Genomic DNA, 20,043 nt, shown 5'->3' on the forward strand with positions numbered 1-20,043 from the left:
GGGTCCCTTTTTTCACCATACATGACAGCTTTGTTGCAGTTTTTGATTAGAGGAAGCATTGGTTGAACATCAGTGTAGACTGATATTTGCCCGGTCATCGGACGGCATCGTACATTGCCCATCAGCATCTTAATGCTTCAAGCACCAAGCCCAGAAGACAATGTTCATGTTCATCTTTATTGCATCAGTCTAATGCTTGCAAGCTAGTATACCTAACTGCTGATTCAGAGAGGAGGGTTTTTGTCGGGCAGAAAGAGTCACCTGTTGGACAATCCCTGATATTTTCATGGACAACTTGAAACATTGTCAGCGTGGAGTATAACATCGTCACGGAGGAAGATTAGAAACATGCAGTTTTAAAAACATCTTCCCGTAAGATTTTAAATGGAGGGACTACTTGAAAAAAAATGTAAATACATCAAATCTTTAAGCTTGTTTGAAAAACAGAACCGAAGAATTGCAGGAACAATGCAAAAAATTAAAAAAATTGTTATCGGCTAACAGCAAAAGTGCAATTTTTTATATTTGTATTCTGCTCTGGTTTTCACAGTCCATGCATCATTATGTTTATATTTTCTGTGTTAGCACATAAGGGGAAAAATTGCATCGTATTTTTGGTTTATGTATGACTACTTAACTGTCAGTACATATGCATGATTTTGAGGACAGGACCTTAGTGATGTTGCATTTACTGGACCCAGCTTGTTCACTACTTCTACATATGTTAGCACACAAGATCTATGTAATTCCCCACTATGTTAGAGTTCCCCTTTCCCCGACCTCTTTGGCTCTGTTGTGTTCACTGAGGTGTGCACAGGAGCCCAATGACGTCCTTTAGGTTCCTGGAAAATTACAGAAATATAGTTTACATAATGTCTCTATGAATGACTGAATAAAAACTCCATTAAATCCAGATGGCTCTTGTATTGAAAGATAATTGTGATGAGCTTTTATCACATTACGCTAATATATTCATTCATATGCCACGCCATTGTGCCCTATCTATTTATACCCCACCCTCCTCTTCCTGACTCCTGCCGGCTCTGCCCTGCTGAATCCAGTTACGGACCCGTTTCACTCATCGACTCCCCGTTCCTCACAAGCAGTACAGGCTATAAAGTAGTCCAGTCCAGGGGGTTTTATAACATGGGGATCCTCCATTGATTGTGACAAGGGGGACGCTTGTGTGGGGGATTTGGGGGTCCCAAAGCCATGTAAGTCCCTGTTGTGACCTAGATACAGGCGTCAGGGGAGGATATGAAGGAATAAGAGCAGAATCAAAGGGCTGACAGAAAGAGGGGAAAAAAACCAGTGTGCAGGGAGGGGGACTGAGGGAGAGAAAAGTAGATTTCGGAAGGATGGATAGTCTCTTGAGTTAATGATGGGAGGATAAAACACTTCCCACCTCTCTCGTCAGATTCCCACTTCTGTAATGTGATGCAGCTTCCACAGCCAGGGGGCACTCCGACCCTTTTTCTTTTTTGTACAGATCCCTGCTTTCCCAGAGAGCCACTGGCCCAAGGTCATGCTTTTTGCTCAGGCTGGCAGCCCTGCATCCCCTCCAGCTTAGCATTAGTATTCTGCTGGCCCACCAGCAGACCACAATATAAGGGAATGAAACCTCCTGTCTGCTCCACAGCCGTCTCTCATAGCTCATTTTGGCTCCTGATGAGACCATTTGTAATGGAATTGATGGACAACGTTGCTTTCAGTGCGTGTTTGTGTGAGCTCAGACACTTTTGTGTCCAGACAAATTAATAACTACTTTATTAAAACCTCTGCCGACCCATTTCTAATAATGAGTCGAATTTCGCCAAAGCTGCGTGTGTATGTCTCTATAATAAACCTCATATATTTAATGATGAAATCAGTGATTTTTTTTCGAACGTGTCAAATAAGTTTTGTTCCAAAACAAGTTATTGTATTTTCCAAGGACGGAGTTATATTTATGATGATGAAAACTCTTCTGTATTTATGAAATAACACAAACACACACGTATAAAATGCTTCGTGAAAATGCATCTATGTAACTGTATATTTTTCTGAAATTATGTTTTTGTGATCTACATAGACGGGCACATTTTTTAGACTTTGGCTCAATTTTAAGTTTTTCTTTTTACTAAAATTTATGTAGCCATCAGCAGGGTTTTTCTCTTTTCTAGAGATTATTTTTCCAGGACTTTTTCAGGGATAATTTAGCTGGTATGACGGGAACACATCAAGAACATAAAATAATAATACTGGAAATGTAGTATGAAAATTTAAGAAGAAGCTGTTTTATAACACGGCACAGTCCAGTGCCTCGCAGTTTTGAGCTTCAGAGTAAAAGAGCTCACATCTGTGTTGTCCTCTCCAAAATAACAACATAAGCAAAACTGTATTTCACATTTCGATGGTTAAGGTAAACTCTGAAGTTTGTGTCGAATTTGCTGGGAAAATTAACAACTGCTGATTCTTGCCAGTTTGTCACAACATATTTTAACCCATGCTTTAATGGTTCTTTGGGACACAGCTATAAAAGAGTTACAGATTTAATGTCAGGGTCCATTTTACACGAACAGTTCAGCACTGCATGAGAGGAGACAATGCTAGAAAATAACAAAGATACTCCTGTTCGTCTAGTACGCCAGCAGCCTATACCAGTATTAAACTCTCCCAAAAAGGCCCAACACATATTCCCAACAAGCAGTCCAAGCTAGAGTTAAATCAATATTCTCAAACCCTTTCATGTGAAACACACTAATCAGCACATCAACTTTAGCAACTGAATGAAACATGCTAACAAATTTTGCATTATTCAACTTTTTATAACATGCCGAGAAAAAGCAATCTTTTAAATCAATCTTTACACCTAATAAAAGAAGAGATCGCAGCCAGCAGGGTCTCATGTTTTTACATGTGAAACAGATTTCTTACATTATTAGAAGCTTCAGTCACTACGGTTGTTACGTTAGCTTAACTTCATCCAGCCTGAAAGTGCTGCTGTGTGCTGTGACTTGGGGGTGTTTACAGCGTGTCGCTGATTCTTATTACTATCGTTTATAAACTACTGTCGCTACTTGATATGATTCTTTAGGGTTATTTTGCTCTTTCAGGTGTTTATGTCATCTGTTTTAGTGAACTCTGATAATAAATTAAGAGAAGGTTTTCCAGGACATTTTGCTTTTTCTCTCATTTTTCAGGCGTTTTCCATGACTGGAAAATTTGTAGACTGTTTCCAGGTTTCCCAGGACATGTAAGAACCCTGATCAATTTCTGCAGCAGGCGCATTTCCCAGATGATTAACTAATGTAAAAATATTCAGCATATCACATTTTATGGTTTAATAGCATCACTTTCTTTGACCATAACTAAATAATATATGGATGATGTTTTTCAGCTTTGATGCATCAACAGGGAGGAGATAAAGAAGAAAAGGGAATTAAGGAAGGCATAAAAAACAAAAGAAAGAGGAAGAGAAGAAATAGAGGACAATAAAAAAGAAAGGCTGAAGGGAGGAGAGGAAAGTGTGTGCTGAAGTGGCTCAGGGGGAATGTTGTATTTATTGGCTGATTATCAGCTGATGTTTGGTTGATCTGGAGTCTGGACTTTGATGTGAACCATTTGTACTTTTGTCTCAAAGCTGCTAAACAACATGAAAAACATTCATGGTGAGGGATTAGGAGACATAATTAAGCACAACAATTTGTACTTTGAAGCCTTTACAAATTAATTATCATAAACATCGACATAAATACAAATTCATGCTTAATGTGCTGCTGTTTAATCTCAGCTGAAGGCAGATGTAGAGACCTTTAATCGAGGCAGTATTTTAGAGAAAGTCCTTTTTGCTAATTCCTCCTATTTCGTAAAAACTCCTTACTTTATTTCTGTCTGAATCCTGCTCACTTATTTCTCATCAATCATTTACTAGGTTGGATTTACTGTTGCAGATGTTATTTTAAAGGCTGGACTCCTCTGTTTATTTCTAATTAAAATCATGCCTGCTGTTCAGCAAAATGAATCAATCATTCTGTGGAAAGTTTTCATGTCATTCGTGTGAAACAGAAACTGAATTAAAATAGTATATCTTATTTTTATCCCTATCTTAAAAACACACACACATCACATGTGCAATGAGGTGCAATAAGATTTCACCATGCCAACACTGTCAGCATTGCAATTAGTTCCTACGTGCAATTACACAAATCAACAACTTTGAACTGCGCAGTCATGCTATTCAAGTTGAACGTTAAGTGTATGTAAATCAGTCTTAATTAGCTACAATGCAATGCCATCCCACTCCCAACCTATAGACTGTATAAATAACGGATGTAGTATCCGTGACGTCCCCCATCTGTTTCTGAAGCGCTGTTTCGAAGCCAATCGTTGGCGGGTAACATATTGGAAATGCTGAACTTAACCAAACTGCTGTTGAGCTAGTGTGGTGTAAAGAGTCGGGCTTTGAGCCTCCTCCCCAGTGTGTGTTCCCGTTCTTGTCAGACAAGTCAGCTGTGCCTCTCGTAATGGAAAACCTTTAATCTCAATATCTTCGAAATTGCTGCGTTATGCAAAAATTCAACCCTGTACAGTGTGTGCCGATCAAGACATGAGCTATCCAGACTACACTCGTTTTTTGTACCCGGCTGTCAACATGTTTATTTCTGATGTAAAGATCAGCTTTTTTGAATTGATGTGTATGTGGTTTGCGGCACTTCTGGAGCCAGGCTCAAGCGGACACTCGAAGAACTGCAGTTTTTTAACACTTCCGCATTGGCTTCAATTCTCGCGGCCAGAGGTAGCTGCTTGTTCCCAACCTGTGAAATGCGTCAACTTGGTCAATGGTCCTACACTTCAAATATCACAATCAAGGTAACCCTCTACCATCGGATACACCTGAGCCAAAAAAGTTCAATGTTCATTTTGGTAGCTGTTTTAGTCTTATGTTGTGTTCAAACCAGACATGAATATTTGTGTGAGTGAGTTCCATGTAAAGACAATGTGAAGATGTAATAAAACGGGAGTTCTTGTCAGGCGATCCAAATAGCGTCACAAAGGGAGCAAGTGATAAGTGCAAATGACTCGATTTCGTAACACATCTAAAGCTCTACTTGCTTCATTCACTTACATGCGAAAGTTGAAAAATCTGATGTTCATCAACTCATTCGCACCACATTGGCCAATCAGCACCAAAAAGCTTGATTCAGGATATTAAGCTGTTCCTCTTTTTTCCTCTGGCCTTTATTTGACACCAAAAACGTCTCCAGCTTTGGTTTAATTTTGAAGTTAATTCAGACATAGTTGCTGCTGTTTGATTTAAGTATTAGGAAGGCTGTGGAACGACATAGTTGGATACACTGAAACTAACTTTGCACACAGATATCGCAAAGCTTTAAACATAGTTGTGTGACGAGGCACACAGAGCCATGGACATGAAATCTGCTCTGTCTGTAAAAAAAAAAAAAAACCCTGAAAGCTTTCATTGTTCCTTTCTCTCCAGCATCTCAGTGGAATATATGGCCCTGCAAACATGGCTATTGACAGCTAAGTCAGAAAGTCTGAACAGAAATGTTCCTGTTTTTTTTCTTCTCCTCACACAAACCCGGCTGAGGAAGCACATCTAAGAAAAACACTGCACGTGTGTGTGTGTGGAGTGAGAGGAGAGATAAGTGTGTGTAAAAGGCTCATTCAAAGGAGGATTTAAAGCACTGGGCTCATTAAATATGCACACACATTGATGTTAAGCTATCTCGGCCATACTGGCGAGCACTACTTCTTCTGAAGAACATGCCAGGTGTAAAGGCATGCTGTACTTTTAAATGCATAGATTTCTTTAATGCTCCTCATACTTAAGCTCCTCTGCTGGTGTGTCTTTAAATGTCTCAACATTTATGTAGATATTTCTTTCCAAATTCTCAAGCAGACTCTCACAGGGCTGCACTGTTTTACTGTACGGATAGGGGTTTATGAATCTGGGTTATTGGATTTTTGTGGATGCAGACATATTTGGGACACTGTGTGGATTATTGGCATCTTTGCTTGGCTGAAGGGGATCCTCTCTCTGCCTGTAGTGTAAAAGCTATCATTACACACTAGTTTTTATTTTATCTGATTTTTTACTGCCTCTCTTATTGTGATTGCAGCTATAACTTCTTCTATATTTATATTGAACCTGCTGATTTCATTTAATTAATACAATTCAGAGGATATGTAGCAGACTCCCAAATTGTTAACAGCCGTGGGAGTGTGGAGTTACTAAACTGCGATCATAGAGAGGAGTTTGGATGGGCAAAGCTGAACTTTGTGTTTGGGCACATTTAATATCATGCTATGGGTGTGCATCCAGTGTTGCCAACTCCTCAGTGAGGAAAGTAGCTACTGGCTGTCCTAAAAGTCACTAGAAGTCGCTAAATGATGTCATCACTTAATTTTCATAATTTGAAATGTAATGGACGCTGCAGGAGAGACGTGTAACGTTGAGGGAGAGACAAAAAGAGAGTAAAAAACACCCTAAATATGTTTATAACTACACTTAGGAGCCTACAAGAAATCAAAGTAAAACATTACATTTTTCAACCATAACATTTTCAAGTTTTTTGGGTATACAATCTACATGAACTATCTAAATGGACCAAAAAGAGACAGTAGGCGGGATCAGCCAGCGGTATCTTCGTACATGAGTGACACATTTGCTGTCTGGATGCGCAGCAACAACTTTTCTATTTAAATATATTTGCAGTACAGGTCGCCATCTCTCCATGTCCTTACCTCAACCATGCTCTGACCATGTTATCATTATTTCGGCTTTATTGTCCACCAGTAACGTTCATATCTAAGTTATACATTTGAATATTAAGTTGATGTCAGTGAAGATTTTTCAGGATCAGACACTAGTGTTAAAGAAAAAAAGTTCAGCTTTGAGGTTAATGTAGAACCTCTCTGAGCACTGTTTTAAAGTCTATCATTTTCTAACGTGTTTTCTTATTTGCGACTTATTCCTTTATCCTAGAGTGTATCTTGCATTTTCAATAGCCTCCCATCATCTGAATGCAACATAACTCAGCACTTGTCTTTGTAAATGCAGTGTACACTTTGAGCTGCTTTACAATCCACAGAAGAAAAAAAAAAGAAGAAGCCTCCACATGTTTCCTTGTTATCGCTGCAGTCAGCAATATGATCAGCACCTCAAAGCCACGTCCAACCCTTTAATACGAGACCCACTGTGTGTCATTTAACATGTCATGTGTCCCAGTCTCACCAGTTTGTGCGTAGCAGGTGTGAGGTACGTCTCCTCGTAGCTGTCGTCGTGGGCCGTCCAGCTGTAGGACACCAGGAAGAAGAGGATGGGCGGGTGATAAGTGACCTCCGGGCGATCCCAGCGCACCACCAGAGCACTGCTGTTCACATGCTGCACCTTCATGTTGATGGGGGCACTGCTGCACACTGGGAGGAAAGAGGAGAGGGGGAATAGGGAGGACAAATGTTAGTGCCAGAGAGAAAAAAAGGGAGGAAATATGTTGAATGGAAGAGAGAGAAGGGTCACAAGGGAAAAGAGGTGATGAAGGAGGAAGAGGGAAAAAGATAATTGGGTAGAAGGTAGAAGTAGGGTAGGTTAGGGATATGGGGATAAAGGGAAAAGTAAAGATAGGAAACAAAAAAGAGGGGACAGAGGACAGAGAGAAAAGTTGGAAAAAGCACAATGAAAGGTGTGTAAAGATGGAGGGAAGACAAGAAAGCAAGAAAGGGAATGATTGAGGTGAAGGGTTAGATAAAGACATAAGGAAAAACCAGGGGACAGAAAGGATGGGAGATGAGGTGGGATTTGAGGCACAAAGGGAAGGAAAATAGAAAGTGAGAAGGAATTCAGAGAGAAAACGAAAGAATAGCAAAGAGATAAAAGGAAAGTTTAAAGGCGTGAAAAAATGAAGTAACCAAAGAAGTGAAAAGAGGAGAGGATAAAAAGGAGGAAAGAGGAAGGGAAAAGGAATGACAGGATGTTTAGAAGGACGGGTGCAAATACACAGATGAAAGAAGCGAAGGATGGATGTGAAGGAGAGAATCAAGTAAGGAATGAGAATTAAAGGGAGAGAGAGACAAAGAGAGATTTCTTAATGACAGGATACATGGCTCAGCTTATCTTTCAAACACACAGCCACACACTGTTCTGTGAGCATGATCTGTTTTCATGATGTGTTATTAATATTGCTGTGATCCACACACATGAATCATCTACCCACACACACACACACACACACACACACACACACACACACACACACACACACACACACACACACACACACACACACACACTCGGGTTCTGTCTGAAGGCTCCAATAACACAGTTCATATATAGTCGCCTTCAGGCAGAACGCAGCCAACCTGCTCTGCCTTCAAATATCTGCCGGTGGGAGATATGAAGCAAACACTGTATGTATTATCATGAATTCAACAACACACACTCCAGCATAGAGAGCCTCCATTTGTTCTGATAGGACCAGCCTGCAGTGGCTATAACTGACCACTAGATGTCTCTGTTTGCCCAGTGAGCTCATCTGCTCAGCGAGGAAACTGTAGTATTTAATTTCAGATCTTATTGTAAATATTTTATAACTGTTACTGTAAGTTCTCGAATACTGTCTGGAGACTTGCACTTTATCTGAGAGAGGTTTAAATAACACAAAGGTCTTTTCCTATTTTCCCTGTTAATGTCAAATATGCCTTCTGTTTCTTTATCTGCCCCAGCTTTGAGTTACTGTTTTGGCTGTTCACGGAAAGATCTGTGTAATCCTCAGCCATGTTAACTTGATGTCCTGATACTTTCAGATTAAACTACATGTCCACAGGCTACAACTTTCATTTATATCAACCTCAGCCCGCTGCTGCACTGAGTAGCTTCCCTAAAACAAATGCTGCGTATTCATACATTATCTTTTTTTATCTCTCAGCCTTGCCAGCTTTTTTTCATTTGTATTTATTCTACCACAGCTAACACTTGACCCTTTCTTTACAGATGTTTCACACATGCTGTTAAAATGAGGGTGTAATAAGATTGACTAGAATTAATGTGACATGAACACAGTGTTGGTGTTAAATGAGGCCAAACAAAGCAGATTGCTGAATAGTAAATGTATTCTCATTAGAGCTGTCAGTGTTAACATTTTCATCACAAAGCAAATATGATCTAAAATTAATATATTTTTAAATCACATGCTATCTTGTCCCTTTAGGCACCCCGTAGTTGAGCTGACGCAGTGTCTTCCTGCTTCCTGCTACCACCATGATAGGAAATGACGACACCACTGAGCTTTCAAATGATACATTTCACTTTGATTAACTCCCAAGCAACCCAGTTGATAAATGAAAACTAATATTCACTTTGTGTCAAACTGGATGACAATATCACTTCAGTACTTCCAGTTACGAGCTAAGCATACAGGTGCAGCCATTTAGACTGATGTCAGCGTGCAACTGCATCACAAAAGCTGACAGAGCACTAAGAGTAAGAGAATCACCACACAACTGTGGATGAAACCAAATTTAAAAAGTGAACTACAGTACTTATTGGGTGGGTGGTCACTGACTGCAGGCCAGTCAATGTTGAGGAAGACTCTGGGGTAAGGGACATCCTCAGGTTGTTGTTACCATTCATTTGCCTAACTGTTTCAGGGAACTCATGTTCCTCAGTTCTCAACAGCATTCAGTGTAAGTGGAACTAAAGGTTGTTTTTATTTGTTATAAACTTTATTGAAATGTACTGTTTTGTACATACATCCGTGAATATTTTTTTAGATGCTGTATTTCACAGAATAAGCACTTTACGGCAGTCTCCTACCTCTAAGTCATTGGTTCAGATCACACTGGTGTAGCAGTGCAGCACTTATTTGAATAATACATCTTAAATCTAAGATCATAAAGTACATTTCATTGCATTCATTATCCAACAGGAAGGCACTGGTAAGAATCGCTTTACATGGTTAATATGGACTTCAAATCAGATTTTAAGTGGAATAATGGAATTTAAACATGTGATTAAGAAAGTGAGCAACGGCAATTAACTACTGAAATGTGTTGATTCGTGGCAATTAAAGAGTGAATCCTTTGTCAGCCCTAATTCTCATATATTATGATTTAGTCGTGTACAATTTTTGAGCATAAAAGTATGAATGTTACCCCCCTTCTATTCCCTGGCCATCTAATTCGGGAACTGACTTAGAGCTGTGCAAATATATATACATAGTGGTATATGCTAATTTTACCATGTGAGCAATTAAAGAACAGGCTACTCCCACTGTGGCATCTGTCTATGCTGGCCTCATCCCTGCACCATTTAATCAATGAAAATTTACTGAAAACCCTAATCCACACTTTTAAGTAAGACATAATGTCACGCTTGAGTTCCATTACTGGGAATTAAAGGATGGAGATGAGCTTCCTCATTTGACCCTTCAGAGCTTGGGAAATAAGGGTGAACAGAAAGTTTTAATATTATCAGGAATAACCAGCCAAGACTTGATTACAAATGTCTTCTTCAGTTTTAACGCACCATTAGTATTTCTTGTACTTGTATTCCATATTTTTGTGAGAAATTTGATGGACCTTCAAAGAAAAGTGACTTCAGCTTCATCCACTTCCTTTCAGATGAATGGGAACACTGTGTGTTGTCAGACCTTACCACCAAACATCCCTGTTTGTTTGACCTTGCATCTGGTTAAGAATAAAAAAGTCTTCCAGTGGTAAGGATTATTTATGTAGTGACATATTTCTCAATCACATGGAGGTGATTTGTTTGTGTTCTCACATACTTCTGTCAGAATGTTCGTACTGTTACTGTATGTGAGCAGCTTTCCCTGTTGAGACTGAAGGGAGAACGTCTTCCAATCAAGCATTGCATATAATGATTATTCCACGCACTGTATCATATTATGCAAATGCATAGGGTAATTCAATGATGAACATGGCTTGATTGAGAATAAGGCTCACGTGCCTGGTGGAACCAAATTGATTAGCCTGCTCATAAAGAGCTGCAGTGGAGTTTTTCTATTCATAACCTGCAGTCGTGCCCCATGTGGTTTAGCATTACTAAAGCCATTAGTCACACACACACAAAACCACACACATTCGCATCCACACACCCACACATACACAGATATCATTTGGAAGTCAAGCAGTGAATGACCTCTATGCAGGGACAATGGTTTTTAACAGATTATATCAACCTGGATGCAGTCAGCCGTGCCCTGTGTGTGAGTGTGTGTGTGGCTATCACACGGTACAAAATGAATACCAACAAAACTGTGCTATACGAATAATCACAATGTAAATTTAATAATGGAGCAGAGGCCTACAGGAACATCCATTCAAAAAACATGTTATTTAACAAAACTACTAGCATCCTGCTAAGTGTTTAAGAATGACTTGCAGAAGAATCCATCAATCTGCTAATATTAAGATGGAAACCTGAGAGGCTCAGCCGGCAGACAGAGGCTGACCAATTTTTAAAAAGAGGAGGCAACTCAGGCATCTAACCATGCAGCCCAACAGACTTACTTCTTCCAAACCTTGATATTGGCCTCAAAGATAGGCCATTAGGCACATGGAAGCTAACAAGGAACGAAAGCAGCTCTGTGCTACTTCCATGTGCTGGATCAGCAACTGGTTGATGTAGTTAAGCTTCCAGGGCTAGTAACCAGAGTACTAAGGCTTGCAATCCACTGGATTAGTTTCCGGGTTGAATAGACCTTAGCTTTAGAAGCCTGTATATAGCAGGCCTACGTAAGCAAAGCAATGGATCAGCTACTTGCTAGGAATGACATAAACTTTCAAGTCTGTTTTTTAGCAGGCAGAGCCACTAATCTACTTTGCAGGCAGGACATTGGTTTTCAAGGCTGACAACGAGTACACACGGGCTAACGAGCAACTAAATTTGAAACTTGATCCTTCAGACATTCCCTTCAGAGGCTAGTTGATAACTTGCCAAGGTTAGTGATGTTGCGGAGTAGCAATTGTTTAATCTAGATATTAGCTCCTGAGGTAAGTAACGAAGGTGCTTCAGCTTCCAATGAGCTGTATCCGCTACCGGATTGAACAGAGTTTGGGTCAGGGGCTTGTTCTAGCTATGCTAAGGCAAGCGCACTGGATCAGCTAAGCCCACCATAAGCTTCAGAGGCTGGTATTAAAGCTCCCAAGCAAGTAAATATGCCACTTTCTAGGCTGGACATTGGCCTCTAAGGCTTACAACTAGCACACACATGCTAGAAAGCAAGCAAATCAGTGACTTGGTTGGCTGGTGATTCTCCTCAGGGGCTAGTTACGAGCTTGCCAAGGTTGGCATTGACTTTGATAAGGCATTGGCTAGTCTAGATATCAACATCCAAGCTCATAACAAGGATGCTGAGGCTAGCAATCAACTGCATTAGCCACTGTACTGGTTATACCTTAGCTTCTGAGGCTGACAACTGTAGCACACTGAGGCCAGCTAGCAACAAAATTGGCAACATGCAAGGCTTGACCTATGCTACACAGGTTAGTTATTAGCTTTACAAAGTTAGCAATGTACTGGGTCAGAGATTTCTTGGACTAGTAGGCAGGATTATGGAAATCATTCTGCTAGATTAGCTACTGAATTGACATGATACTAGCATCTAAGGTCTGTATCTAGAAGGCCAGAGCTAGCTACCTAATGGTAAAGCTTCAGTCTTGGCTTGTCTTTAATTTTGGGGTCTGGTTATCAGGGGGCGGAGCCAGCAAGTAACTGTGTTGGCTGAAGGTGTGGCTGGTCATCACATGCTAAGACAGGATACTCGTATACGAAGGCTGGGTCAAGAAGTCCTTATCTCAATCTTGACCGAACCTTAGATAAAGCTTTTCCTACACCTTGACAAGGGAAAGGTTGTAATTTATGCACACATGCATGTGTGTGTGTGTGTGTGTGTGTGTGTGTGTGTGTGTGTGTGTGTGTGTGTTTGTGTGTGTGTGTGTGTGTGTTTGTGTGTGTGTGTGTGTGTGTGTGTGTGTGTGTGTGTGTTTGTGTGCCTGCATGCTTTCCTTCTACTGCAGATTGTTACAGCACATATTCCCTGTGTGTAACACCACTGAAAGGCTTTTGTAGCCTCATGTGTCTGGCAGTGTGATGAAGAGACGCTCTTACAGCTTTCATCAAAGATAAGCGGGCCATCACACAAACACACATACACACACAAATATATAGGGGAAAGGTCTGGATGGCAGTGAGTGATGGCGGCCGCGGTACAATCATACAGAACAGAACATGGGTAGGGGAGGTGTCTGACACAGGCAAAACCCTCAGAGGACATCTCTCTCTGTCTCTCTCTCTCATAACTCTGCAAGAAGCCATTTGGAGGAGGAAAAGACATTTTGGCCCCGCAGCGTGTTGACCACAATTGATCGATGACCGGGCCTTGATTGTGGGTCGGTCTAAGGGGTTTTGCACTTGGAGGGATTGGCTGGGAAGTCAGCCACAGTGTGATACAGGCACTGCTGCTGTTACACGTGTACCAATAAGGGCAGATGCCAAATCCTGCCTTGCATTGTTATCAGTTGTGTCCAGTTAAAAGTTTTTCTAGTCGCTGAGGTCTGATGTGAATAATTTTAATGCTGCTGTAAATTAAATTCATATTTTTCCTCTGCAACACTCTGTCATTGTTTCATAAAAGGCAGCCACTCGATGGCATGAAGCGCAGTAAATTAAGTAGCACTTACTGGCACTTGCATTGCTAAAAGTACTTGATACGGGGCTTGTATCTTTTTGTATAACTATTATTGGTGCCCCTCTAGATATTATGCAGCGACATCATTCTGCTCTTGGACATCTTAACCTTGACCAGAAAAAAAAAATGACAGAGGTAAGTGTGCATAGAGGGGAAGAATAAGTACATTCAGATTGCAAGTTAGTATCACTTCTTGTTTAAGCAGCAAGCTTTTTAAACCTACGCAAAGAGCTGAGTTCATATTAAAAACTGAGCTACAGAGGAGTATTTCACACATTTATTACTGGGATTTAATATATATATATATACATTTACAACTGATATAGATCACACCTTCTTTTAAAAAAAAAAATATTCAAATAAGTAAAAGTAGAAAAAATCTGTCATTTGTTTTCATTTATTTGTCAACTTTTGTTCTTGCAAATAAGTTTCTGCAGAACACCTGAGGTGGAGTGAAAGCAACAGAAGTTTCAGAGCACATATGTATGTTTGTTCTGCACTGTTACATCGGTGAACTTATTTTTTTCCTCCCCAAAAACTGTAAAACACATTTAAAGTCCAGCTCCCTTGAACCTTATCGTCCAGCAGCAGACTCCCAGATGGAGGAGCAGAAAACCTAAAAGTATTTTCCCCCCTTTTAGAGACACTCTGGGAACAAAGAGGAAAAATAAGTCCCATGATGATGTCTTCTGGCTTTTTTAAAAAATGAATAGAAAAATAAAAGGGAAGCTTGGTACGTATTATTTTATTACCTATGTTACTCGCGTAGTTTTCTGGTGTTGCTTTGTCTCTCTGTACTCCCAACAGGTGCTCCCAGCCTCACTGCAGCAGCTGGTGATTGGGCACACCTGTACCTGATTTCCAATCAGTGGCCAGGTATTTAAGCAGGAGAGTGGAAGCAGTCCGAGTGTGGGCCTTTGGCTCTGTGTGTCTTCTTCCAGTCTTCTTGAGTCCTGTGACTACACCTTCAGTGGAAGGAGTGTTTGCTGAAGACCTCTGATACTTTCTTGTTATGGTTAATTCAGTTATCTGAGTGGCTAGTGTTATTAGTGTAATTCTTTGTTATTAAATCACCTTTGATGTGCTTACACTTGGTTCCTCTCCTCTTTTCCCTGGCTTTAATTTATTTGTTACTCCCCTTCATCCCCTGGCCACCTTTTGGGGCTGTAACAATCCCTGAAACACCAGCCCACTTTGGAGAGTTAAATCCCCGACCAGGATTACTCCTAAAATAAAAAAGGCATGCTAAGCTAAGGGAGGTACACAATTCAGGCCAGTCAACGGGAGCATACAGGGAGCAGCGATGAGTTAGGGCCGTAATATGTGGTGAACTGTATCCAGAGAACAAAGGCACTGAGAAGATGCATCCATACATCAAACATCATGTCAGCCAATCAGGGGCATAAACGTAGCAGCAAATCTCTGATGGCAGAAAAATAAAATATATTGCTTATTTCTAAAAGTAAATGCAGTGCATCAACTTCAATTCCTTTACAATTTGCTGAATATGACTCTTTTTAAAGACAGCGACTCATCCATCAAGTATCCCAGGTATTTATAAGAAGGTACAGACTCAATCACATCCCCCTTAGTTGGCACGTTCAGAAGCTTTTTCTTTAACCTTGTAGACATGAGTTTTGTTTTATTAGGATTTGATCAAGTTGATCTCATGAAAGGTGTCTGACAGGATCAAAAGCATCTTGTAAGTGACAGAGAAACTATCATGTGATGGAGCAGAAAATAAAAGTATCATGTGCTGAATGATGGAGTCAAAAGTTGTTGTAATATGTATGTTCTGACCTCCTGACAGATGCAGGTTAACTGTTCCCTCATGTTTCTAGCCTCTGACAGGTAGCAGAGCTCACTGACTGCTGACTTTACTCATTAATGGCATGTTTTTTTTATTTGAATAGACTGCACAGAAGGTAGATACTGTTTAATAATGCAGGCTCATAACATCTGAACATGTTATTTCCTCTTTGACTGAAGGCTTGTGAGGAAAACATGATGGGATTTGTGGTAAAGATGATGTTATACTGAGTAACAGTTCTGCATTAAACAGGATCCAGGAAACACCTCCATGATGTATATGTATGCCAATAAGCTCTATGTCTATATGTTTATCTGGAGTCTAATTGATCCCATTAAAGTGAATACAAAAGGATCAATCATCCTTTATTCCATACAGACACAGGCGGAAGCGGGCGTCTATGAGGCTTTACGACTGTGCTCAGGACACGTAATGCTTTCTGATGCATCGATGCATCACTTCTCATAAGCAGTATAAATGTAATGTGCCATTAATTTGAGTGCAAGCATATCGTGAAGTTAAACATTCATTATTAGCCATGTTACTCGACATGTTGTCTAAGATCAATAAACATTACTCCTGCTGCTCCTCTGCTTATTTTTGGCTCCATTAGAGGTAGTGCAACATGACCTACATAATTAATGCTGATGTATTATTTATCTATTGCACTTAGCTGACTTTACTAACTTGTTACTTCAAAATCAGCACTTGAAATACTTTACAGTGCAAATAGCCCTACTTGTAGAGAAAGTCCACTATTTCCAGTTTGATTGCATAAACAGTTCTTGTCAAACAAGCTCTAATGGATTTTGTCTTTGGATACTTCTACACGTCACTCTTGATCACTTAATGTTTCCAATTGCACCAATAATACACTCTTCAAATTTCAATATGCCTTTACAGGATTTTATGTTTTTATTCTTGCTGCTCATGACTTCTACTGGAAACCTCTTCTGATGTCCACACGGGCCTGCAGTTATGCAAAGACTCTAAGTAGTGTAGTTGTTTCTACACTAAGCGTGGGTCGGTATGATAACCTTAAGCAAGGTGCATAAGAACACAAGGGTTTTCTCAGACTTTAACTCTCTGTTGTATTTGTTATCAAACTAGCCACCACTGTCTGTAAGGCAACAACACTGACACATTTTAACAAATGATTTAGCTTAGCTAGATTGAAAAGGAGAAAGGTAGAAAATCCAGTTTTGATAATTTGTTGTAGGTCCTCATTATAGTTTTAAAGTTAGATATTAGTCTCTTGATCTGTGTTTTAAGCTAGGTTAACCAAACAACAAACCCTTCTTTGTACTGGACACAGATGAAACTGACATTGGGTTTTTGATTTGCTTCAGAAAACAAGTGAAGTGTATCTTCCAAAATGTGGGGGAATGTATTCCTCCCTGGCTTCGGTATGTTTTTCCCCCAGCTGTCCCTCCTCTACTTCCACTTCTGCATCCCCTCTTCCAGCCTTATAGTTCTGCTTACAGCAAACATGTCCCACTGCAGCGCTCAAGGACACACGGCACGAGCATACTGCACATAGTGCCAGGACAACACACAAACATACAGTGTGTGTGAGTATGTGTGTACATCTCTCCTCGTTGACCATATGGAGGTGTGTACGAAGTAGGAGGGAGGCCAATCCTGCTAGGACAGTTGACACCGCGCAGATGCTAGGCCGCACACAAACACTTACAAATACCCAGAGAAACAGGGGCACACTATCACATTTGCATGCATACAGTATACACACAAAAACACACACACTGCACAATGTGTGGTGTTGTGAGAGTGGTAATGAGGCAGGAGTGGGAGGACGGCTGGTGTGCCTCCCACTGCCTTATGCTAGGGGGGTTACCCTGCTCGCTGGTGAAATGACAGAGCGCTAGCCTAGACCACACGCATGCACAGACACACACACACACACACACACACACACACACACACACACACACACACACACACACACACACACACTCACACACACACACACACTCACAGAAAGAGGGTGATCGCTTTCCTCTGGGCATATGAGCAACACTGAACATGCCTAATTTATTAACACTAAGATAAGTCACCATCCAGGAATAATGTGAGAAAATGGGACGAGTTCAGGGAGAAAAAAAGGGGGGCCTTTAATGAGTCTTTGTAGAGCAGTGGGAGGAAATCGTTTTCACACCATCATCATGTTCGTTATTCTTGTGTCATGAAGAGTGTGATTCATTGATAAGAATACTTTTAAACAGCTTGAAGTCAAGCTGCATCATCCGGTCTTTAGAAATGAAGCCAATGTGGAAATGCTAAAAACAGCAGTTCCTTGAGTGTCCACTTGAGGCTGACCTCTAAGCACAAGAAGCCACATACACACCCATTCAAAGAAGTTGATCTTTACAGAAAAGAACAAACATGTTTACAGCCTGGTACAAAACATTATTTTGGTCTGATTATCTAATTTCTCTACCTACGCACACTGTTCAGGTGTACATTTTGTAACAGCTCATTAGTTTTTAAGATATTATTGTTACATTTTTTGAAAAATCAAGGGAACAGCTGACTTGACTGACTGTAGCTGTTAGCAAGTTGGCTAAAGCCCGCCCCCACTCCACCTCCTTGCTTCATGTTGGGGCGACTGAAAGTTCTGTTGAGTCAGCATTTCCAACATGGGGAAAGCTGTCAACGGACGTCAAAAGTCTGCTTCAGAAAACAAATGGTGACATCACGGAGACTGCGTCCATGTTTTATACAGTCAATAATTGAGACAGCATTGTGACACTGTGGCTTATTTCAAAACTTTTGCTTTAAAACTGACAATACTTTCCTGTAGACTAGAAGAAGAAGTATGTTTTGGTTTTAGAAGATGGACCACACTTGAGCATATTAAAGCTGCTTTCTCTTAATGGCCAGCAGAGGGGGGCTCTGACAGCTTAGGGAATTTATCTGGCTGTATGGCTGTCTATGAGAAAAATGACTCTGCTTCTTTATTGATTTCTTACTTCAGTAAAACTTGTCCTATGAGTTTATGACCTCGATCCTTTGTTTAAAATTATTTTGGTCTCTTTCAAGGCAAATTTATTCATACTGCAAATTTGGGCAACAATGCAATTCCAAGAGCTCCAGCTCCAGGTCTGGATTGTTCTTACTGTGAAATTGGTGTGGAGTTTGAAGTTGCTGCGAACTACTTGACCTGGAAAGATATGAGCTAAAAGTATTTTGACATGAAAAACAATGACAGTTATAAATAATTTTGTATGGATATGGTTCAGCTCCTCTCCAGTCTCAGTCCTGAGTGTATGGTGAAAGAGGCTCAGCATGGACTCTAGCTCCTCCTCATCTGAGTAGCACACTAACAGTGATAGTAAAAACTCAAAGTCTCTGCATCCTTACCTTTGGATGTCTCTGTGCCATACGGCCCGCTGCCGCTGTCAGTCAGGTCGGGCATCCAGGCGTCTTTCACTGCTGACTTGTAGACGTGACGGTTGTCCAGGCTCTGGATAGGCCTGAAGTTGCTTCGCAGATACTCCACAGACTTGACATGGTCCTGCTGCTCCGTGGTGAAGATCGAGTAAAAAGCCTCCAACTGGTGACAACGAAACACAAACACAGAGAGGACAGAGGAAAGAAAAAAAGAATTAGCGAGGAGGCAGAAGTGTCATCTGATGGTGGGTTTGAGTTTGGTGATATTTACATCGTTTAGACAGCTGGAGCCGTTCTGTAAGATACACATCATGAGGAGCAGACATTATAATTGAAATACGCGATGAGATACATTAAATTTTAATGATCCCCATGAGGAAACTGGGTCACTGCTGCAGCAAAGACTTCATACAAAAACACAGAAGTCAAAGGAGAATATTGCCAATGTGAGAATAATTGTCTCCACATATACTGAATGCATTCCATATGTGTCCATAAATCAGTGGAAAATATGAATAATGTGAAAAATATCACAAGGATATGTTTTAACAACACCACCAGCATTAAGTATTTAAATTATCTTAACATGTTTTTATCATAAAATAATCATTTGGAAGTTTGGGGATTGTTTTTTTCTTGCCAAGACTTTGATGAAACGATTTTTACTCTTATATCCTCAGCCTAAATGTGGAGCTGGAAACAGGATATGATAGGTTAGCTTAGTGACTGGAGCCTGCTGTCACCATCTGTAAATGGATGGACATTTTTTTAAAAGGGGAAAAAAGTGATTACATTTTGTGTTTTGATTTGTAAATATGTCTGTTGTATGCCATAAATACGTTTTAAATATCTGTGAACATATCAAACATAAAGATCTGCACATCAGGAAGCTCCCATCAAAGTGAGGCTTTGAGTCAACGCCCTTTTTCCTCAGACTTCCAAAACATTTGTGAGTCACCATCTTCAATATATACCAACGTGACCCAACACAGATGCTATGCATTCATGTCTAATTAGGTATTGATGAAAGAAATACACAACATTTAAATATCATCAAAATATTTTTCACACAAAAGAAAGTACAGCTGCAAGCCAGTACGAGCAGTTGACACG

At 40.4% G+C, this 20,043-nt stretch overlaps 1 protein-coding gene across 1 annotated transcript in view; it reads right to left on the reverse strand.

Moving 5' to 3' along the window:
• Positions 1-20,043, reverse strand: part of ptprga (protein tyrosine phosphatase receptor type Ga) — a 401,392-nt gene that overhangs the window by 67,286 nt on the left and 314,063 nt on the right. Inside the window, exons 7-8 of the mRNA XM_034682949.1 lie at positions 18,901-19,093; positions 7,238-7,422 (exon numbers count right to left, since the gene is read on the reverse strand). Coding sequence (XP_034538840.1) covers positions 7,238-7,422; positions 18,901-19,093 — 378 coding nt within the window. The remainder of the gene's footprint in view (positions 1-7,237; positions 7,423-18,900; positions 19,094-20,043) is intronic.

This window comes from Notolabrus celidotus, chromosome 1, assembly GCF_009762535.1.
Source record: "Notolabrus celidotus isolate fNotCel1 chromosome 1, fNotCel1.pri, whole genome shotgun sequence".
NCBI lineage: Eukaryota > Metazoa > Chordata > Actinopteri > Labriformes > Labridae > Notolabrus > Notolabrus celidotus.